Source organism: Heterodontus francisci, chromosome 4 (genome assembly GCF_036365525.1).
Source record: "Heterodontus francisci isolate sHetFra1 chromosome 4, sHetFra1.hap1, whole genome shotgun sequence".
Classification (NCBI taxonomy): domain Eukaryota; kingdom Metazoa; phylum Chordata; class Chondrichthyes; order Heterodontiformes; family Heterodontidae; genus Heterodontus; species Heterodontus francisci.
Window position 1 is genome coordinate 147019952 of NC_090374.1, and position 23566 is coordinate 147043517.

A 23566-nucleotide genomic window follows, 5' to 3' on the forward strand; every position below is an offset into this window, starting at 1 on the left:
AGTTACGGACAGGATATTAGTGGATAGAGATTAGTATTACTGAAAAGTGGTCACTCACTTTATCTGGATAGAATGCATCATAAGTGCAGAGAGAAGCAAAGGTAGAAATAGCAGAGGCATTTTCTGCCATCTTTCTTTCTTTATTAATGCAGGAGTAGCGTCAGAGGAATGATCTCATTATCAAAAAGGAGGAGGTGTTGGGTGTCTTGCAAAGCATTAAGGTAGATAAGTCCCCAGGGCCTGATGGGATCTACCCCAGAATACTGAGGGAGGCAAGGGAAGAAATTGCTGGGGCCTTGACAGAAATCTTTGCATCCTCATTGGCTACAGGTGAGGTCCCAGACGACTGGAGAATAGCCAATGTTGTTCCCTTGTTTAAGAAGGGTAGCAAGGATAATCCAGGAAATTATAGGCCGGTGAGCCTTACGTCCGTGGTAGAGAAATTATTAGAGAGGATTCTTCGGGACAGGATTTACTCCCATTTGGAAACAAATGGACTTATTAGAGAGAGGCAGCATGGTTTTGTGAAGGGGAGGTCGTGTCTCACTAATTTGATTGAGTTTTTTGAGGAAGTAACAAAGATGATTGATGAAGGAAGGGCAGTGGATGTTATCTATATGGACTTCAGTAAAGCCTTTGACAAGGTCCCTCATGGCAGACTGATACAAAAGGTGAAGTCACATGGGATCAGAGGTGAGCTGGCAAGATGGATACAGAACTGGCTCAGTCATAGAAGGCAGAGGGTAGCAGTGGAAGGGTGCTTTTCTGAATGGAGGGATGTGACTAGTGGTGTTCCGCAGGGATCAGTGCTGGGACCTTTGCTGTTTGTAGTATATATAAATGATTTGGAGGAAAATGTAGCTGGTCTGATTAAAAGTTTGCGGACGACACGAAGGTTGGTGGAGTTGCGGATAGTGATGAGGATTGTCAGAGGATACAGCAGGATATAGATCGGTTGGAGACTTGGACGGAGAAATGGCAGATGGAGTTTAATTCGGACAAATGTGAGGTAATGCATTTTGGAAGGTCTAATGTAGGTGGGAAGTATACAGTAAATGGCAGAACCCTTGGGAGTATTGACAGGCAGAGAGATCTGGGCGTACAGGTCCACAGGTCACTGCAAGTGGCAACGCAGGTGGATAAGGTAGTCAAGAAGGCATACGGCATGCTTGCCTTCATTGGTCGGGGCATAGAGTATAAAAATAGGCAAGTCATGTTGCAGCTGTACAGAACTTTAGTTAGGCCACACTTAGAATATTGCGTGCAATTCTGGTCGCCACGCTACCAGAAGGACGTGGAGGATTTGGAGAGGGTACAGAGGAGGTTTACCAGGATGTTGCCTGGTCTGGAGGGCATTAGCTATGAGGAGAGTTTGGATAAACTCGGATTGTTTTCACTGGAACGACGGAGGTGGAGGGGCGACATGATAGAGGTTTACAAAGTTATAAGCGGCATGGACAGAGTGGATAGTCAGAAGCTTTTTCCCAGGGTGGAAGAGTCAGTTACTAGGGGACATAGGTTTAAGGTGAGAGGGGCAAAGTTTAGAGGGGATGTGCGAGGCAAGTTCTTTACACAGAGGGTGGTGAGTGCCTGGAATTTGTTGCTGGGGGAGGTGGTGGAAGCAGGTACCATAGAGACGTTTAAGAAGCATCTCGACAAATACATGAATAGGATGGGTATAGAGGGATACGGACCCCGGAAGTGCAGAAGGTTTTAGTTTAGGCAGGCATCAAGATCGGCGCAGGCTTGGAGGGCCGAATGGCCTGTTCCTGTGCTGTATTGTTCTTTGTTTGAATGAAGGAATCCTAATGTTATACTGCTATGCATGAAAGGGAGAGGGATAAACCAAGGAAAATACAGGCTGGTCAGCCTAATATTGGTGGTGGGGAAATTACTGGAAACCATTATCAGGGACAAAGTCTTTCATTTGAAAAGGCATGGGTTAATCAAAGAGACACAACATGGCTTTGTTGAAGGCAAACTGTATCTGACTAACTTGTTTGAATTCTTTGAGGTAACAGAAGGTTGATCAAGGTGGTGCAGTAGACATCTATGTGGACTTTCAGAAGGCATTTCAGACAAGTGCCACACGGGAGGCTTATTAAGATGGGAAATTGTGCAGTTAAGGGGAAAGTGGTATGGATACAGAATTGACTCTGACAGGAAGCAGAGGGTGGTCGTGGATGGATGTTTTTCAGACTGGGCAGTGGTTTGCAGCAGTATTCCCAGAGGTTCAGTTTTGGGTCCATTACCCCTTTTTACTTTTTACCTGTGACCTTTTCCTTTGCAGTCAGCCACCTAGGCCATAAGTTTTGGAATTCCCTCCCTAAACCCCTCCACCTCTCCTCCTTTTAAGATGCTCCTTAAAACCTACCTCTTTGACCAAGTTTTGGATCACAGCCAAAAAGGAAGACATTATGATGCTCTCAATTTTTGTCTGATTACACTCCTGTGAATTGCCTTGAGATATTTTATGACATCAATGGTGCTATGTAAATGCAAATTTTTGTGATGTATGCTGATGGCCTGTACCATCTTTTGGAAGAAACGTTGAACACCTCTGCTTTCTCAAGTGGCTGCACATGATCCCATGGCTATGAAAAAGAACAGGTGAATTCTCCTGGTATCCAGGACAATATTCATCCCACAGTCAACATCACTAAAATTCAGATTATCTGGTCATTATCTCATTGCTGTTTGTAGTACCTTGCTGTGTACAAGTTAGCTGCCCAGTCCATTACAACTGTGGCAAAATTTCTAAAGCACTTAATTGACTGTAAAATGCTTTGAGATGTCCTGAGGTCAGCTAAGATGTACGAATGCAATTTCTTTGTGAAAAGACAGGGAAAACACAGCAAACAGGCTATATCGGTTACAATGAGGAAATAGCACAAAGAACAAAGAAAATTACAGCACAGGAACAGGCCCTTCGGCCCTCCAAGCCTGCGCCGATCCAGATCCTCTATCTAAACATGTCGCCTATTTTCTAAGGGTCTGTATCTCTTTGCTTCCTGCCCATTCATGTATCTGTCTAGATGAAAATTCACAATGAAAATTCTATTAGGTAGTTATTTAAGAAATTCTGAGAAACTTTTATTCTGCTGTAACAAACAGAAAATTACCAATTGCCTTGGCCTGATGGAATCTCCCATGAACACATTGCATAAGAATAATATAATGTAAGAATAGTTAGGTGCAAAATAGGGGTCAGTGTATTTGCTGGGGGGTGGGGGGGGGGGGGTGTGGTAGGGATTAAGAATGTGGTGTTTTAAGTATAGTGCTATATTTCTAAAATAAAACTGAAAATATACCGCAGGTCACTCAGCATTTTAGTATGGGAGAAAAATAGTTGGGAGTGAAGGAGAATCAACATCAGGTAATCACAGAAAGAGTTAATGGGTTTAATGACTTGAAAACAACTAAGCTAGTTGCTAGCAAAGATCCTCAGACCATTATCTTGTCTTTTCTCTTTGCACCAGCTGATCTTCCAGCATTTGACATTTTTCTATTGCTGCTACACTCCTGTTCTGTGCCATTGAGGTTTTTTTTTGTATTTCAAAGATGATGAGTGGAACCAGTATCACTACAACTCTATAGCAACTAGTGTTTTTCTTTCAGGTGTTCTTCGTGGATCATGGGTTTAATGAAGTTGTTGACAAGACTAAGGTGTACAAGTTAGATGCAAGATTTTCCACCTTGTCCTTTCAGGCTGCAAAATGCAAACTAGCAGGCAAGTAAAACTCGTTTTATATCTTGATGAAAGGGTTTGCTTCCTGTTCTAATAGGCTTTCAACCAAAATCTAAATTTTTTTTTTGCCAATTCTCTTCAGTATATTGGTTAAAAGTAGTATGACTTATCCGTATACGTCATAAAATAACAAGGGATTTGCAAGGTACTAATAAGAGTAGGCCATATGGCCCCTTGAGCCTGCCCCGCCATTCAGTGAGATCGTGGCTGATCAGATCTTAGCCTCAACTGTATGTACTTGCCTCTTCCCCATAACCCTTGACTCACCTATAATTCAAAACTCTGTCCATCTCAATCAACAATACATTCAATGAGTCAGCCTCCACAGTTTACTGGGGTAGAGAATTCTAAAAATGTATGACTCTTTGAGAAAAGAAATTCCTCCTCAACCCTGTCTTAAATGAGAGATGCCGTATTCTGAAACTGCGCCCTGTTTCTAGATGCCCCATGAGGGTATACATCTCAGCATTTATCCTGTCAAGCCCCCTCAGAATCTTGTGTTTATTAAGATCACCTCTCATCCTTAATGTGCTGATCATAAACAACTCCAAATTTGAAAATGTAGATATCTGGATGGCTGTGTCTGCTGACTATGCAACCACCAGGTGGCGCAATACTGGCACATGCACAAATGCAGCCTCATCAAATGAAATGTCACTCTCTGCGGCGTCTCAGGCAGCTGCCAGTAATCAAGATGTTGTTGCTCAATTTAACACAAAAGCTATTTGAACCCAAACTCCCTCACCCTTCAATGGCCACAATCACCGCCTCCATTTCCCCGCCCCCCCCCCCCCCCCAACAGTATCCCTCTCCCTCCTGCAATTGCCGCCTCAATCGCTGCTTTCGCTTCCCCGTTCCCTCCAACGATCGCCGCTTCTCTTTGCCCTCCTGCGCCCGTTTGTTCGCCATTCTCTCCCACCACTCCCAACTGCTCGCTCCCCACCTCGCCATCTGCCGAAGCAGTGAGGGGAAGGGGTGCGAGTGGCGAGGGGGGAGCGATTGGCGAGAGAGACGGTGAGCACACGGGCATGGGAGGGAGCGTTGAAGAGAAGCGGGAGAGAGCGGGGTACTGTTAGGGGAGCAAGTGGGGTGGATGGTGGTGGCGATCGTGGCCATTGAGGGGTGAGGCAACGCTCGAAAGTCATTACGTCTGGCATCATTAAGTGGTGACATCGAGTGCATACGCGGGTTCCTACTGGCAGACTGGCAAATGTTAGCACACGCTGACGTCAGCGATCGCTCTGCACATGCTCTGCTTTGTTCAGAGACACTTTGTATCTGGATACCTTGATTAAGCACAGCCATGGCTGCCATTGTTGAGAGTATACTGTTACTGTGAAACTCAAGGCATTTCCTTTGCATGCAGTGGAATCGTTGTGGTTGATTGTGTGGGAGGAGGAGGAGACTGGTTTCGCCTAGACCTAGATCAGTGATGTGATCAATGATAAATTGAATGCTAATTATGAAAACAAAAATAAATGTTTCCAGCAAACAGCAGGCATTACTTGTAAGGACCAAAAAATACACTTAGTAATATGTTCAACCTGCAGATACAAATAATGGCTATTATCCAAATTGAGAACCACTGGACCTTGAGTTCAGCCTTGGGAGTCGCATAAGCATGTGTTTCTTTAGCCTTGTACTGCAACTCCACCTCCATTATTTTGCCATCTACAAATGTTCATTCTATTGTCAGTGATAACATTATTTGCTTCCATCCAGTTACATGAGTTTTTATTAGTTTTTGTGCATTTGGCAAATGTTTTGCCAGTTTTAAGTTATTAATGTTGACTTCTGGTTTCAGATCACAATTTATTTTTCACAAAATCCTTAGAAAGTTATATTGGTTAGTGACATTCTTATCTATCCTGAATTGGCTCATTGACATTGGTCTATCCTAGCATCCAGTATTAAGATGTTCATGCCTGCCATCAACTGAGAGAACTTCCAACTACATCCAACTTATTAATTCTCGGTTCCAGATAACTCCAGAAAGAATGCAGTACCACAAAACCACTTCACAGCCATACAACTTGAATGATCTACCTATTTAATAAGGTGCAAAATTCAGGTTTAAGAATGCATGTGGGATGTATGGCCCCCTTTGATTCACAAGATTATAGACAATGATCTTTGGGCATTATTCAACAGAGGGAAACGATTATCTTAAGTTTCTCACAAATTATTTTTCAGCTCTAAGCTCCTTCACAATATCTAACCCTAGTTGTTTCTTGGTTGACCAGCACTTTGTCGGTGGCCAAGTTTCCCCTCATCTCTAGGATAAATTGTAATATCTGATCTGACAAATAACCATAACAAAGGTCGCTCACTCCATGACCAAGTAAAATCTGGACCTGTTGGTAGTCCTTTATTTGCCTTTTTGTAGAACCTGTTAAGCATATGGGTGGCCTGAGTGTTCACCCACCCTCAGACAGAAAAGAGTTTCTGACATGTAGAGACTTTCCCCAGATAGAAAAGGTGGCATCTATTGTTGTCAGGGACTAATAAGTTTTCATTTGGCACGGATGTGCTGGGAGCAAGTGATCTGTACTGGCAGAGGCTTCTAGAATTAGGGCAAATGCATCATTAGATACATCAACTTCTGCAGAGACAATAAGTGGGAAAACCTATAACCCCTCCCCCCCCCCCCCCCCCCCAAAAAAAATAAATTAGCAATGAAATATAGGTTTGATAATTTCAGATGCTAGCAGACCATGCAGAAAGCAATTCTGCAGATCACATTGAGGTTAAAACTCAAGGCAACTTTTTTTTGCATTGTTGTGTTGCACGAGAAGTTGTCATGATTTATCTAATGTGAAAATATCTATCAATTTCAATGTCTTTAGATGTGTAGGTAATCAGTACCTTCATATGTTACACATTTTAACAGTGTGTCACACAGGAAGCTGTGAAATTAGAAACTCTAAGCCATTATCATACGAACATACAAATTAGGAACAGGAGTCGGCCACTTGGCCCCTCAACCCTGCTCAACCCATTCAATAAGATCATGGCTGATCTGATTGTAACCTTGACTCCACATTCCCACCGACCCCCGATAACCTTTCACCCCCTTGCTTATTAAGAATCTATCTACCTCTGCCTTAAAAATATTCAAAGACTCTGCTTCCACTGCCTTTTGAGGAAGGGAGTGCCAAAGACTCATGACACCCAGAGAAAAAAATTCTCCTCATCTTTGTCTTAAATGGGCGACCCCTTATTTTTAAATAGTCACCCCTTATTTTAAGTAGTCACCCCTAGTTCTAGATTCTCCCACAAGGGGAAACATCCTTTCCACATCCACCCTGTCAAGGCCCCTCAGGATGTTATTGCTAGGATTGCTACTAAACCTGAAAAACATGAACTTCAACATTCTGTGCTGGGAATTTGTAGTACACTTAATGCATTTTTAAACCTATAATGAAGTGCTACTGTAATAAACTGCAGCATTTTTATGATTGGTTAGATCAGCAGGATCTAAAAATGAATGTTATTTAAGGATAATGTGATAGCTTGGCTATTTTAGCACTAAATCTGTTATGTTTACTTGGAAAAGATGTATTCTTTCACAGTTTCTTCCTGTCTGCTCCACACGCACAAGATGAATGGTAATTTGAATATAGTTGAATCATTTTTGACTAGAGATGGTATAGGAGGGAGCCAGACATTTAAGGATGTGCCCCTTAAGTGAATAGTTAGATCAAAACATTTCATTTGTACTTATGGAATGTATATAAATGTGAGTGATACAACCCTTTCCAGTGTGAAAACTTATTTGTGGACACCTGTAGAATGTAAGCAACACTGGTTGTTTAAGATGGAGTTATTTGTGTTTTAGGTCTTGAAACATTCTGCAAAGAACCATGTGTGTTAGAATCCTTTGAATTTCTGGCCAGTGGAAAGATACTGCTGATGGAAATTTTAGAAAGGAGTGAGGTCCCACTTGTTCTTCTATATGACACTTCAGGAGATGATGATTTTAACATCAGTACTGCATGTTTGAAGGCTTTGCATGACAAGACACTTGAACTGAATTTGAAGGTAAATTCTTTGAGGTTCTCGTAAGATAGTTGGATGCATTTTATCAGCAGGTTGGCGATCCAATGAGGATTCTTCATCTGAGTCAGTGTAGCCAAAAGCTAAAATGTTCATTTCTGTATTGGTTTCAAAATGCAGTGCTCAATCCATTAACCAGTGTTTGCCTTTATCACATTCAACATGGTGCTTTCATGTAAAGTTTCCAATCACTTATCTCCTACTGTCAGTTGCAAAGTGATTTTTTTTTTATCACCGATGAGCATGTTAGTTCATTTTAGTGCACAATCTTGTTTCAGAATGTTTAAATGTATTTATCCCGAAGAATGGTTTTAAAATTTGCCTAACTTCATGATCTTTCACAAGACCTTTTCCAAAATTGCAGTTGGTATCCCCAGCTGCTTTTGAACCACAAACCCCCTTTCCTTCCCTTTCCCCTCCTTCCCTTGCCCCCCCTTCCCTTTGCCCCTCCTTTCCTTTGCCCCTCCTTTCCTTTGCCCCTCCTTTCCTTTGCCCCTCCTTCCCTTTGCCCCCCCTTCCCTTTGCCCCCCCTTCCCTTTGCCCCCCCTTCCCTTTGCCCCCCCTTCCCTTTGCCCCCCCTTCCCTTTGCCCCCCCTTCCCTTTGCCCCTCCTTCCCTTTGCCCCTCCTTCCCTTTGCCCCTCCTTTTCTCTGTATCGCCCTCTCAACTGATGTCAGTTGTGTATTCGCTTGAGATTGATTAGTAAATACAGATGAAAGTTTGAGCCTGACAATGCACCCATTTGACTGTGTAACCCCTTGTGGTGCTTTACCCATTTAACTGCTGGGGGTGTTGGCAGAATATTCAACTACTCATTTCTCATTAAGTGTTAGATTTTTTTTTTAAACTTATAAAATGAACCAACTTGAATTTTTGAAATGTGACTGAATTTTTGCTGTGGAACTTCATGTACCTGTGCTGCAGGAAAACGGCGTGTACCTGAATGTAGTGGTTACAAATGTCTGCTCAGATGGGACCATCTACTGTCAAGTGCCCTCAAAGGGCTGGACCCAGCTCAATGCCTTACTGGGAAAAGTTGAGCAGTATTTTAGTTATCGGGTATGTTTCACTATTAAATCTACACCCCTAAATCTGCACATATTTCACACTTTTATGTGAATATAAGGACTGCTGTGAATGTAATCAATTTTTTATGTGCTGGATATCATGAACCTGGTAGAAAGGCCTTAAAGATTTTTAAAGAGTCACAAGGGAATGTATTTTGTGTCTATTTAAAATTTTTCTGTTCCTAATCCTCAGTTACTTTCGCCTCTTGTTCCTTATTGTAGTGTCCATCTTGCTCTGTTACTTCTGTATGTCTCCTGTTTCCTTTTGTCTCCATTTTCTCCTGTATGGCTTTATGGTTCACTCTCTCTGGTCTTGCATGTTATTACTGATATTCTCATTTTCCAACTTTTTAAACTTAAGTGGTGCAGCAAGATGGTAATTAATGTGTACAGTATCAGGCATGAGTAGTGGAATTAGACGGGGAAAGAGTATCTGGCAGTTGGGTGGCTGATTATAGTCGTTGAGCATGGGGTTACTGTGTAGGATTAGGGGCTTGGGTGCACAGTGTGGTGGATGGAGTCTGTGGTAGCTAGGGACGAGGTCCTGTAGCACTGTGGAGGAAGATGAGGCCTAAGACTGCTCTAGGCAGGGGGGAAAGGAGGGAAGAGAAACATGTCTGAATACTTGGAGGATTATGATTTGAGTTGCAGAGCACTGGGAGCGATGGAATCTGAAACTACTCAAGATGGTATTTATGAACAGTTTGGCAAGGGAACGGGATGAGGAAGGGAAGAGATGGTGGAGGTTGAGTTCGCGAGGGAAGAGGGTTTAGGGAACACTCAAAGCTTTTTGAACCAAGGTGGGACAGGGGGAAACGGGGTGCCTTGGATGAAAAGAGGCAAGGGACTCGCAGCGATGACGGCTGTGGAAGCAGTTTGGGAAGTGGCAACTAACGTATTATGAAACCATTTGGCTGGAAATTGGTGCATGCTGGACACATACTGCCACCTTGCAGTTAAATAGACACAGGAGTAGATGAGGAGTGTCACTTGTCAAATCCTGCCAATCAGAAGTTTCCCCTTATCCCTATTTTGTCTACTACTTCTGAACCAATTGCTAACCCATGTCACAAGGTTACCTACAAATCCAAGGGCTTTCATTTTTGCAAATAACCTCTTGTTTGGAATCTTGCTAAATTCTCTCGAAGTCCATATAGAAAATGTCCATAGACACTTTTCTATCCACCATGCTAGTGACTTCCTCTGAAAAGTCAATAGATTTTTAAAATTCGTTCATTGGATGTGGGCATTGCTGGCTAGGCCAGCATTTATTACCCTTCTTAAGGGCAACTAGGGTTAGGCAATAAATGCTGGCTGAGCCAGCGATGCCCACATCTCGTGAACTAATAAAAAAAAAAAAATGCGTCAGACATGACCTACCACGCACAAATCCATGCTGATTCTCTCTTGATCAGCTCATCCTTGTCCAGGTGCTCAGTCGCTGTCTCTAATAACAGACATCAGGTCCCTATAGCGGATGTTAAACTGACTTGTCTGTAGTTACCTGGCTTCTCCCTCCTCCCTTAAATAATGGAGTAACATTTGTAATTTTGCAATCCAGAGGCAAAATTCCTGAATCTAGAGAGCTTTGGAAAATTATGAGTAACGCATCTCCAATTTCTTTACTTAGTTTCCATGCTAGAGTATTAAAATATCAGGTCCTGGAGAATTGTCTATCTCAAGTTCCATCATTTTCTCCATGACCATTTTTTAAAAATTTGTCTATTAAATCCATTAGGTTCCTACCTTGACTTGTTTTTAGGTTCCCTTGTACCTTGGTATTTTATCCTCTTCCTCTACTCTGAAAATTATAATGTTCTCATTTAACCAGTCTGCCATTTCCTTTTTGTCGATTGTATTCTCACTTGTATCTGTTTTAATTGCGTCCACATTCCCCCTTTCTCAATATCTTCATAAAAACTTTTGTTGTTAGCTTTGATATAATTGCAGCTTTTTTTCATAATTTTTTTGTACCTCATTGTTTTACATTGCTTTATTTAGATCTCCCACTCAGCTGGATTTCTCCTTTCCCAGGCATTTGTGCAAGCCTTTTCTTTGATCTTGGTGTCTCCTACCTCATTTGTTCACCACGGTTGTTTAACCAGAAGTGGTGTTTTTGCCTTTTAGTGGTATACACTGGTTTCGTTTTCAACCAAATACTAGTTTGAATATTTCCCGTGATTTGTAGGTTTACCTTTTAACAGTTCAGCACAGTTTACTGTGGTAAATCCATGTTTCATCCCTTTGCAGTTTTAAATTTAAACCTTGGTTTTTTTACTCTCCCATCTCCCTCTCAAACTCAATATTATAGTCACCATTTACAACATTTCCCTTGATGTAAGATTATTAATTAAATCTGGTTTATTACTCATCACTAAATCTAGCATGAGCAGATTGTCAATGTGAAACATATTTTCCTGGAAAACTACTTTCTAAAAATTGATTGCTTTTACTTGAGATGTCTGCTTCCAAACTGTGAAAATTAAAATCTCCCATTATTACTGCTTTGTTTTTGCTGTGTTTTTCCCTGATGTCTGTGCTTATACATCCCAGCCGCACTCACTGCCATCCCTTCTCACGCACGTGTATACATGTGCACACTCTTTATCAAGAGTTCTGCAGCCAACCCCTACCAGGGCCTTGGCACAGTTCATTACATCCGGAGAGAGCACAGCTGTGATGGTGAGAGTGATGATGTTTGCCTGGAGGCCAGGCAGATTTTGTGACTGGAGGAAGGGTAGCAAGGCAGTACACTGTTCTTTTTAGAAGTATTTCTAGTGGTGTGGTTGGGTTAACATGGTGACTCAAAAATTGGTGACTTTTTGTTCCAAGGATTTGATTGGTTGATTTTGTGGTTAACTTTAGGTGAATGGATTGTTTTAATGGCTTAAATTTATTTAGAGATACAGCACTGAAACAGGCCCTACAGCCCACCGAGTCTGTGCCAACCAACAACCACCCATTTATACTAACCCTACAGTAATCCCATATTCCCTACCACCTACCTACACTAGGGGCAATTTACAATGGCCAATTTACCTATCACCTGCAAGTCAGGGCGGTGGGAGGAAACCGGAGCATCCGGCAAAAACCCACGCGATCACAGGGAGAACTTGCAAACTCCACACAGGCAGTACCCAGAATTGAACCCGGGTCCTTGGAACTGTGAGGCTGCAGTGCTAACCACTGTGCCAGAAGTTTTCAGACAAATGTATTATAAGTCTGTTGTACATTTCGATTATGTGGTGTTTACTGGAAGGTGACTTGGCATTAATGTACCTGTGCCAGGAGGAGTGAAAGTTTGAGTTTGAGCAGTTTGTTCTCAGTTTTTGTTCTTTGTGCCAGGGAATGGAGTGGTCCTTCCTATTAAATAACTTGAATTTGGATTGTTTTTGCTTTGTCTGAGATAGGGCACTGTTTATGTTTTGCATTCTCCCAAGAGGTGGCTTAGATTTTTAGGGTTGTGTTGAGTGGTATTTTTCTAGCTCTAGGTGGAGGCCAAACATCACTCATTTGGATATGGAATTGTCCGAGATGTGTTTAAGCCATATTTCTTTCGGTGGTGAGCCTGTTCTCTACTTTGATTCCTCTATTAGCAGAAACATGTGTTACATTATTAATCATGTTGTTTTATAGATGAGAAAAGAAAAAGTAATAATGTAATTTATATTTTGTGCAGTGTATGAAACATACTGATTCAGTCAGACCATGCCACGATAAGGGCCCTTCATCTTTGCTTGTGCATTATCAGGTCAGATGCTCATAGGATAAAAATCGTATCCCGCACTTGCTTATTGTGTATTCTTTATTTTAAAATTTGGAATTTCCTTAGTGCCCAGTTGCATTTTCACTAACTGTGAAACACCCACTCCAGTCTCTCAGCCAGGATTGGCCCACTTCATTTTTTTCTCAACATCTTTACATGAAGCACTAGATAGACAGAGTCAGATACAAACAAAATCAGTTTAAAGTTCAGAAAAGCAAGCCATCAATTAACAGCTTAGGCTAGATGTCATGTAGGTCACTCGGAATCAATGCAATGAGCCTGTTTCAGTATGATGTATTCTCTTCTCTAGTTACACAAACCAATTTTAATCAAGTAAATATTTCTGATTTACATGCAACACATCCAAATACTTTTCGTTCTACAAAAACTAATCATTGCCAGTGATTCTTATACTAGTGCACATCCTTTGGCTTCAAGCCATCGTGTCCTGTGGAGACATGGCTGCAGTTACGAGGGCAGAGCAAAGGAATGGGACAGTCAGAATCTAACCAGACAAAATTTTGAAATCCAACCAGTTTCTATGAGTTTTTTAAATTTTTGTTTAAACAAAACTAATTGAAACAGACCCCCTAATGATGTGCCTTCCCCAACTTTTCCCAATTCCTTCACGATGTTGAGAGCAGCTGACCCGATTTGCTTTTTGGAAATATCAGTACTGAATAACATGAGTCTAATTGATTGCACATGCTAATTGGTCCACCTAAAGAAAAAAACATGGATCTATGTAGCACCCCATCACGTTCTTGGGAAGACTCTGTGTTTTACAAACAGTGGATTACTTTTGAAGCATGATCATTATTGTGCAGACAAACACAGTGGCCAGTCTGTGTGCTGCAAGGTTCCACAAATAGATGCAAGATTAAATACTCAGTGTTTGTTTGGTTTTGGTTCAGGAAGCAATGTTGGCCAGGTCATGAGTAAAAGCCCTGCCCGTTTTTGAATTCTGAGAATGCAGTTGTATCCTCCATATTAATGTCTCATCTGAAGGACACCATTTCCAACAATGCAGTGGTCTCTCAATCGTGCAGTCAGGTGTCTGCCTAAATGATGTGCTCAAGTCTGCAGTGCAGTTTGAGCCCATTTCCTTTTAATTGTGATGAGTGTGGTAATGAGCCAAGCTGACAGATAAATAACCCACCTCAATCACTTGGAATCTGAGCACTTAAAAGCCATTTTGAAAATATTAATTTATTCAGCAATCTGTGTGAGTACAGTTCCAACAGCACTCAAAGCACAACACTGTCCAGGAAAGTAACCCACTTGACGAGCACCCCATCCTTCACCGTAAACATTCATTCCCTCCACTATCACACACCATAGCTGTAGTGTATACCACCTACAGGTTGCACTGTAGCAACTCGCCAAGGCTTCTTCAACAATATCTCCCAAATCTGCCTAGAAGGACAAGAGGCGCAAGCATATGAGTACAGCACCACCTCTAAAGGTCCCATCCATGTCACCCACCATCCTGACTTAGGAATATATTGCCGTTCCTCCTTCATGACTCAGTCAAAATCCTGGAACTCCCTACTTAATAGCAACACTGTGGGAGTACCTTCCCCTCATAGACTGCAGTGGTTCAAGAAAGCACAAACCACCACCTTTTCAAGGGCAAGTAGGGTTGGGTAATAAATGCTGGCCTTGGCAGCGATGCCCATATCTCGTGAATTGATTAAAAAGAAACAGCAAGCGTTGGTGTGCTATTTGATTGTAGAAAGCATCATAACCGCGCCTCATTCTGATTTCCACAAGTAAGCAATTTACAGAAAAAGATGTTGGCAAATGATCAAAGAGGGAATCCTAACCGACCTTTTGTTCTGTCTTCCCTTTGAGCTGAGGTGGGAGAGGAATGGGGCTAATTGAAGCACCCTAACTGCTTGCCTAGCTGATGGCTATATATTTGTATGGCTGAGGGAGCAGTTATAGTTCGATGTCTAGGTTAACAATCCATTCAACGGCTTCAGCTGATGCAATGTGATTGGTTATGATGCCCCCAGGAAAGGATCTCTCAGGCGAAGAGCTCTGTATGTGGGCGATGGTCTGACTTGCATGGCCACAGTCATAATTTGAGCTGGTCCTTATGTTCCACTTGTGGAGCAAGTGGCCACAAGCAGTCCTCAAGCAGTTGAGAGTTGTCCAGATTTTCCATGGGAGTTCACCACTCTGGTCAATTACCAGGTTGCAGTTGGTTATTTTAGCAGTCAGCCAGGAGGTGTGCTGTCGAGAGGTAGTGCTGTCATCCGTTTGTAGGGTGTGGAGTGTGTTCCAGTAGGGGCTACGAGATTTCAGGCAGGTGGGTGGAGTTTTATTTTTGAGATCCTACATCAATGAGAGTCCTTCGTTAGCTGTCAGCCAGTGGCGTTGTTTGAGGAGAATGTTTTCCCTGAGGGCATTAGGAGGTTTGATGTGTGCTAGCACAGGAAGCCACTTGAGGTTGGTCTCAACGTTCAAGAAATAATCTTTGATTTCCTGGAGGTGTTTGTGTGGCAGCTGCTAAGCCAGTTGAACAGCAGTACTCTGCAGTTGGGTAGACCAAGGCAAGTGAAGCAGTGCTTAGTGTGTTGGCTCTGCTGCCCCAGGTGGTACCCGCCAGTTTCCTTATGAAATTCTCTCGTCTTGACCTTGGCTCCAGTGTTCTGGAGGTGTTGCTGGTAGGTCAATGTATGGTCGAGTGATGCCAAGGCATTTTGGCATTTGGTCATTGGTGAGTGGTTAGCTGCGGAACTGGATGTGAAATTCTTCCCTAGGCTTCGAATTGTTCAGGTGGAAGACTGAAACAACAGTCTTGGTGGCATTTGGTTGGAGTCTTCATTTTCTGAAGTCTGCTTCTAGAGAACATTGAACATCAGTGAGTGTTTTCTCAATGTCCCACAGTTCTTCAGCCTAGAAAGCCAGGGCCAAATTGTCAGCCTATGAAGAGCCATGACTTTGTGGGAGAGAGGTCAATAGTATATATATTGAAGAGGGCCGGTGTGAGAACTGATCCCTGTGGGAGCCCTTGTTGGTTATGCGTGGGCAGCTGATTTGCTCTTCAAGGTGTGCATGGAACTGTTGGTTGCTGATCATGGAGTTGATTAGTTGTAGGGTTTTCACATAGCAGATGATTTTGGAGAGTTTGAGCAGCATATCTGTACGTTACACAGTGTCATAGGCACAGCGTAAGTCAACAAAGGCGGTTTCTGTCTTCAGGCCTTTCTGAAAACCAGCCTCAGTATGTGAGGTCAGTGTCAGGACCTGCTCAGAGCAGTTGCAGCCTGTGCGCAAACCTGCCTGTTGGGGGAGCTTTGCTGCTTCCAGGATGGGACTCGGTCTGTTTAGCAGGATGCATTCTAGGACAATGTGTTATTGAGAGCAGGGTGATGGGGCAGTAGCTGCGTGGGTCGTCAAGTGATTTCCCTGGCTTGGCAATAGCCATGATCATAGATTGGCGCCTGATGTTTGGGATGGTGCTTGTTCTATGGATGTTGATAAACAGCTTTGCTAGCCACTTCCTTTCCTGTGAGCCAATATTCTTCAGGAGTTCTGGGGAAATCCTGTTGATTCCTGCTTTGCTTGACTTGATAGCTGACAGGGTGCTGTGCACTTCCCCTTGTGTGTAAGGGCTTGAGAAGTCTGTCTGCCCTGGAACAGCCTTGAGAGACTGTATCAGGGCTGCTTTTGCCATCGGCTTATCTTTCCTGCTGACCGGTTTCTTTGAGTTTATTAGGAGTTGTGAAGTGACGGCATCAGCGCTGATTGTGGACTGCTGGTATGGTTGTTGCTCAGCCGCTCCCAGGCAGTGCAGGAGTTTACATGCCTTTTGGCTTGAGTGTGTGAAGTCAATGTTCTCCGCTGTTTCCTGCTATCTTATGAGATGTCCTTCATCAAGGGACGTGAGGAGTCCTGTTGCCACGTCGGGGTCCTCATTTTCCTTGTATTCCAGGAGCCGTTCAGCCTGGGAGCAACTGAGCAACAACCATACCAGTAGCCCAGAATCGACGCTGATGCCATCGCTTCACAACTCCTAATAAACTCAAAGAAACCGGTCAGCAGGAAAGATAAGCCGATGGCAAAAGCAGCCCTGATACAGTCTCTCAAGACTGTTCCAGGACAGACAGACTTCTCAAGCCCTGTTAGTTACTAAACCAAGCAAAGCTGGAATCAGTGGGATTTTCAGGGTCCAAAAAGGGATGAAGGCTTTTCTGGAGCCCCAGGGAACAAATTTGGTGGCTGCCAGTTTGAGAAGTCAAGGGAAGCGATCTGACGGCTAAAGCAGAGAGATGCAGGATCAAACTAGGACCATCTGGTTGGTATAATTGAGCATCAAGGAGCTACTTTTTTAAAATGCATACCTGCTTCCTTCCTCTAAAATTTTCCAGCTGCTGGACTCTACCAATTTCCACCACCATTCCACAGCACCATAATTTGTAGAAAAATATACAGACTTCCTATAGTTCCCCCACCCCCAAACCATTCAGATGTAACTTGTTAAAGGGAAAGCAGGCTTCTGAGTAGTTTTCTCTGTTCCTCCTGGAATGTGCCTGATTATCCCAAGGTTGATGAATAACTTTTGTGTGGGGGAAGAGCACCTCTCTCATGTCCCTTGCCCAAGCAAACTGATACGGAAAATTCATCTCAGAAATTGTTCTCCCATTCTAGAATTTCGCTTTCTTCATTTTCGCATGCATCAGTGGTGCAGTGCTGCAATAGGCAATACCTTTTGTGCGTCTTTCTGTCAGACCAGATGTATCCTGCTGAAGTGGCTGTTCCACAGAGTACCTTGTTCAATTTGGGCTACACAGTTATCGGCTAGGTGACCAATTATGTAGTTCGATCCTCGCCACTTAAACCGCCCAAGTTTAAATCAGGCAAATGGTACTAACCAATTTCCATTATTGTCCATTACAAAATTGCTACTTATAGCTTGTTGAGGGCACTGGGTATTTCGGGCAGAAACGTGCCTCAAATCTGTTAGAGAAGAAAGTGTGAGCAAATGTGCAGCACATATTAACTCAGTGTGTTCTATAAAAAGGTACAGGTTCTCTTGAAATAAATTTTTGTCTATTTTAAGGTTTAATTATTGTCAACTTTTTGATCATGTAAATTATAAGTGGTGGGAACAATATATAGAGTTAATGGATACATTTCACAATTTGCACTGTATATAGCATGAAATAACAGCTCAAGCTTCAAATAGTTTTGCACAATTCACAATTTTATGAACCTTGTTTAATTACAGCAAATCACATCAGAATATTTTGTCTCATTACCTTTCTGTGGTAAGCGCTGCTTAGCACGATGGCGAGGGAAATGGTCACGAGTAGAGGTAAGTTCTGTGTCAATTAAAATGGATCTAGTTCTGATTTTTCTTTTCAGTATTTTTATCATTTTCCACTAGCAGTGGAGGTAGTGCCATTTTCAAATTTTTATCCTTTCTCTCCTTAAAAGCATGTCTCATCCTGGGGTACAGCTGCCAAGTACTGTTGTCTCCACTACCTTGTCCTCCTTCACTTAGAGTCATAGAGTCGTACAGCATAGAAATAGGCCCTTCGGCCCACTGCGTCCATGCCAACCATAATGCCTATCTATGCTAATCCCACCTGCCTACATTAATTCCAATTCCCTCTATGCCTTGCTCATTCAAGTACCTGTCCAGATGCCTCTTAAATCTTGCTGCTGTTCCTGTCTCCACCACCTCCTCTGGCAGCTCATTCCAGATACCAACTATTCTTTGTGTGAAAAATTTACCCCTTTGATCCCCTTTAAACCTCCTCCCTCTCACCTTAAATCTGTGCCCTCTAGTTTTAGTCACCCCTACCATGGGAAACAGACTCTGGCTATCTACCCTATCTATGCCTCTCAATTTTATATACCTCTATCATGTCCCCTCTTAGCCTCCTTCACTCCAGGGAAAACAGACCCAGCCTATCCAATCTCTCTTTATAACTCAAGCCCTCCAAACCAGGCAACATCCTGTGAATCTTTTCTGCATCCTCTCTAGCTTAATCACATCTTTCCTGTCGTGCGGCAACCAGAACTGCACACAGAACTCCAAATGTGGCCTAACCAACGTTATGTACAACTGTAACATGATGTCCCAACTCTTGTACTCAATGCCTCGGCCGATGAAGGCAAGCATGCCATATGCCTTCTTCACCACCCTGTCTACCTGTGTTGCCACTTTCAGGGAATTATGTACTTGCACCCCAAGGTCTCTCTGCTCAACAGCACTTCCCAGGGCCCTGCCATTCACTGTATATGTCCTGCCCTGGTTTAACTTTCCAACATGCATCACTTCACACTTGTCTGCGTTAAATTCCATTTGCCAATCCCTTGCCCACTTTCCCAGTTTATCTATCTCCTGTTGTAACCTTGGACAACCTTCTTCAATGTCCGCTATACCACCAATTTTGGTGTCATCTGCAAACTTGCTAATCATGCCCCCTACATTCACATCCAAGTCATTAATATATATGAGAAACAACAGAGGGTCCAGCACCGATCCCTGCGGCACACCACTGGTCACCGGCCTCCAATCTGAAAAACAACCCTCCACTACCACCCTCTGCCTCCTATCACCAAGCCAATTTTGTATCCAATTGGCTAGCTCACCCTAGATCCCATGTGTTCGAACCTTCTGGACCAGCCTACCATGCGGGACCTTATCAAAACCCTTGCTAAAGTCCTTGTAGACAACGTCCATTGCCCTGCCCTCATCAATCCTCTTGGTCACCTCCTCAAAAAACTCAATCAAATTCGTGAGACGTGATTTCCCACGCACAAAGCCATGCTGACTATCCCTAATCAGACCTTGCCTTTCCAAATGCATATAAATCCGGTCTCTCAGAATCCTTTCCAATAACTTTCCCACCACTGATGTAAGGCTCACCGACCTGTAGTTCCCTGGCTTATCCCTGCTACCCTTCTTAAATAAAGGCACAACATTAGCTATCCTCCAGACTTCCGGTACCCCACCCATGGCTAATGATACAAAAATCTTTTCCAAGGGCCCCAGCAATCTTTTCCCCTGCTTTCCATAGCATCCTAGGATACACCTGGTCAGGCCATGGTGATTTATCCACCTTAATGCGCTTCAAAACCTCCAACACCACCTCCTTTGTAATGTTGATATGCTCCAGGATATCGCTGTTCCCTCCCTTGAGCTCACTAGCTTCCATGACCACCTACACGGTAAATACAGAGAAGAAGTATTCTTTTAAGACCTCGCCCATTTCCTGTGGCTCCACACATAGATTACCACACTGATCCTTAAAGGGATCTACTCTCTTCCTAGCTGCCCTTTTAGTCTTAATATACTTATAGAATCTTTTGGGATTCCCCTACTGCCTTACTGGCAGAGGGGTGGGAACCAGAGCAGTAGGACAGCAAGTGAAATAAATGAGGGGGAACTAGTAAATAAGGCCAGTAAGACTAAGAGAAAGAGCAGGCAGGGAGATGTTGCGGAGCACAGCGGGACTGGTGGTCTGAAGTGCATTTGTTTCAATGCGAGAAGTATAACCGGTAAGGCAGATGAACTTAGAGCTTGGATTAGTACTTGGAACTATGATGTTGCTATTACAGAGACTTGGTTGAGGGAAGGACAAGATTGGCAGCTAAATGTTCCAGGATTTAGAAGCTTCAGGCGGGATAGAGGGGGATGTAAAAGGGGTGGGGGAGTTGCATTATTTGTTAAGGAGAATATCACAGCTGTACTGCGGGAGGACACCTCGGAGGGGTCGTGCAGCGAGGCAATGTGGGTGGAGCTCAGGAATAGGAAGGGTGCAGTCACGATGTTGGGGGTTTTCTACAGGCCTCCCAACAGCCAGCAGGAGGTAGAGGAGCAGATATGTAGACAGATTTTGGAAAGATGTAAAGGTAACAGGGTTGCAGTGGTGGGTGATTTTAACTTCCCCTATATTGACTGGGACTCACTTAGTGCTAGGGGCTTGGATGGGGCAGAATTTGTAAGGAGCATCCAGGAGGGCTTCTTGAAACAATACGTAGATAGTCCAACTAGGGATGCGGCTGTACTGGGCCTGGTATTGGGGAATGAGCCCGGCCAGGTGGTCGAAGTTTCAGTAGGGGAGCCTTTCGGGAACAGTGACCATAATTCCATATGTTTTAAGGTACTTGTGGATAAGGATAAGAGTAGTCCTCTATGTGTGGAGCCAGAGGAAATGGGCGAGGTACTAAATGAGTACTTTGCATCAGTATTCACCGAGAAGGACTTGGTGGATGATGAGCCTAGGGAAGGGAGTGTTGATAGTCTCAGTCATCTCATTATCGAAAAGGAGGAGGTGTTGGGTGTCTTGCAAAGCATTAAGGTAGATAGGTCCCCAGGGCCTGATGGGATCTACCCCAGAATACTGAGGGAGGCAAGGGAAGAAATTGCTGGGGCCTTGACAGAAATCTTTGCATCCTCATTGGCTATAGATGAGGTCCCAGAGGACTGGAGAATAGCCAATGTTGTTCCTTTGTTTAAGAAGGGTAGCAAGGATAATCCAGGAAATTATAGGCCGGTGAGCCTTACGTCAGTGGTAAGGAAATTATTGGAGAGGATTCTTCGGGACAGGATTTACTCCCATTTGGAAGCAAACGAAATTATTAGCGAGAGGCAGCATGGTTTTGTGAAGGGGAGGTCGTGTCTCACTAATTTGATTGAGTTTTTTGAGGAAGTGACAAAGATGATTGATGAAGGAAGGGCAGTGGATGTTATCTATATGGACTTCAGTAAAGCCTTTGACAAGGTCCCTCATGGCAGACTGGTACAAAAGGTGAAGTCACACTGGATCAGAGGTGAGCTGGCAAGATGGATTCAGAACTAGCTCAGTCATAGAAGGCAGAGGGTAGCAGTGGAAGGGTGCTTTTCTGAATGGAGGGATGTGACTAGTGGTGTTCCGCAGGGATCAGTGCTGGGACCTTTGCTGTTTGTAGTATATATAAATGAATTGGAGGAAAATGTAGCTGGTCTGATTAAAAGTTTGCGGACGACACGAAGGTTGGTGGAGTTGCGGATAGTGATGAGGATTGTCAGAGGATACAGCAGGATATAGATCGGTTGGAGACTTGGACGGAGAAATGGCTGATGGAGTTTAATCTGGACAAATGTGAGGTAATGCATTTTGGAAGGTCTAATGCAGGTGGGAGGTATACAGTAAATGGCAGAACCCTTAGGAGTATTGACAGGCAGAGAGATCTGGGCGTACAGGTCCACAGGTCACTGAAAGTGGCAATGCAGGTGGATAAGGTAGTCAAGAAGGCATACGGCATGCTTGCCTTCATTGGTCGGGGCATAGAGTATTAAAAATTGGCAAGTCACGCTGCAGCTGTACAGAACTTTAGTTAGGCCACACTTAGAATATTGCGTGCATTCTGGTCGCCACACTACCAGAAGGACGTGGAGGCTTTGGGGAGGGTACAGAAGAGGTTTACCAGGATGTTGCCTGGTCTGGAGGGCATTAGCTATGAGGAGAGGCTGGATAAACTCGGATTGTTTTCACTGGAACGACGGAGGTGGAGGGGCGACATGATAGAGGTTTACAAAGTTGTAAGCGGCATGGACAGAGTGGATAGTCAGAAGCTTTTTCCCAGGGTGGAAGAGTCAGTTACTAGGGGACATAGGTTTAAGGTGAGAGGGGCAAAGTTTAGAGGGGATGTGCGAGGCAAGTTCTTTACACTGAGGGTGATGAGTGCCTGGAACTTGCTGCCAGGGGAGGTGGTGGAAACGGGTACGATAGCGACGTTTAAGAGGCATCTTGACAAATACATGAAGAGGATGGGAATGGAGGGATACGGTCCCCGGAAGTGCAGAAGGTTTTAGTTTAGGCAGGCATCAAGATCGGCGAAGGCTTGGAGGGCCGAATGGCCTGTTCCTGTGCTGTACTGTTCTTTGTTCCTTTATCTTATCTGCCAGGGAAATCTCATGGCTCCTTTTCGCCCTCCTAATTTCCTTCTTAAGTTAGTCCTACATCCCCTATGCTCCTCGAGGGACTCACTTGATCGCAGCTGCCTATACCTGACATATGCTTCTTTCTTTTTCCTGACCAGACCCTCAATATCCCTCGTCAACCAAGGTTCCCTAAACTTGCCAGCCTTGCCCTTCCATCTAACAGGAACATGCAGGCCCTGAACTCTTCCTATCTCACTTTTAAAAGCCTCCCAATTGCCTTTACTTGTAAACAGCCTCTCCCATTCAACTTTTGAGAGTTCCTGTCTGATGCCATCGAAATTATCTTTCCCCAATTTAGGACTTCAACCTGAGCACCACTACTCTCCTTTTCCATGACTATCTTGAAGCTAATAGAGTTATGGTCATTGGTCCCAAAGTGCACCCCCACTGACACATCAACCATCTGCCCAGCCTCATTTCCTAAGAGGAGGTTGAGTGTAGCCCTTTCTCTAGTAGGGCCATCCACATACTGCTTCAGAAAACTATCTTGGACACACTTAACAAATTCTTCCCCATCTGATCCCTTAGCGCTAAGGCAGCCCCAGTCAATATTAAGAAGTTAAAATCACCTACTGTTACAACCCTATAATTCCTACACCTATCTGTGATTTCCCTATATATATGCTCCTCCAATTCCCTCTGACTATTGGGGGGCCTATAGTATAATCCCACCAAAGTGATCACCCCTTTCTTATTTCTAAGTTCTACCCATGTGGCCTCGCTGGACTTTCCCCCCGGGATATCCTCTCTAGGTACTGCCATGATGTCCTCCCTAATCAATAGTGCACATCCCCCTCCTCTCTTACCTCCACCTCTGTCATGCTGGAAGCATCGGTACCCCAGAACATTGAGCTGCCAGTCCTGCCCATCCCTCAACCACGTTTCCGTAATAGCTATAATATCACAATCCCATGTACCGATCCATGCTCTGAGTTCATCTTCCTTACCTGTAAGGCTTCTTGCATTAACGTAAATGCAGTT

General features: G+C 43.7%; 1 protein-coding gene across 1 annotated transcript in view; it reads left to right on the forward strand.

The window, feature by feature from the left end:
• Positions 1–23566, forward strand: part of LOC137369284 (tudor domain-containing protein 7-like) — a 155357-nt gene that overhangs the window by 108273 nt on the left and 23518 nt on the right. The window contains exons 9-12 of the mRNA XM_068030283.1: positions 3619–3730; positions 7587–7789; positions 8728–8862; positions 17876–17962. Of these exons, the coding sequence (XP_067886384.1) occupies positions 3619–3730; positions 7587–7789; positions 8728–8862; positions 17876–17962 (537 nt within the window). The remainder of the gene's footprint in view (positions 1–3618; positions 3731–7586; positions 7790–8727; positions 8863–17875; positions 17963–23566) is intronic.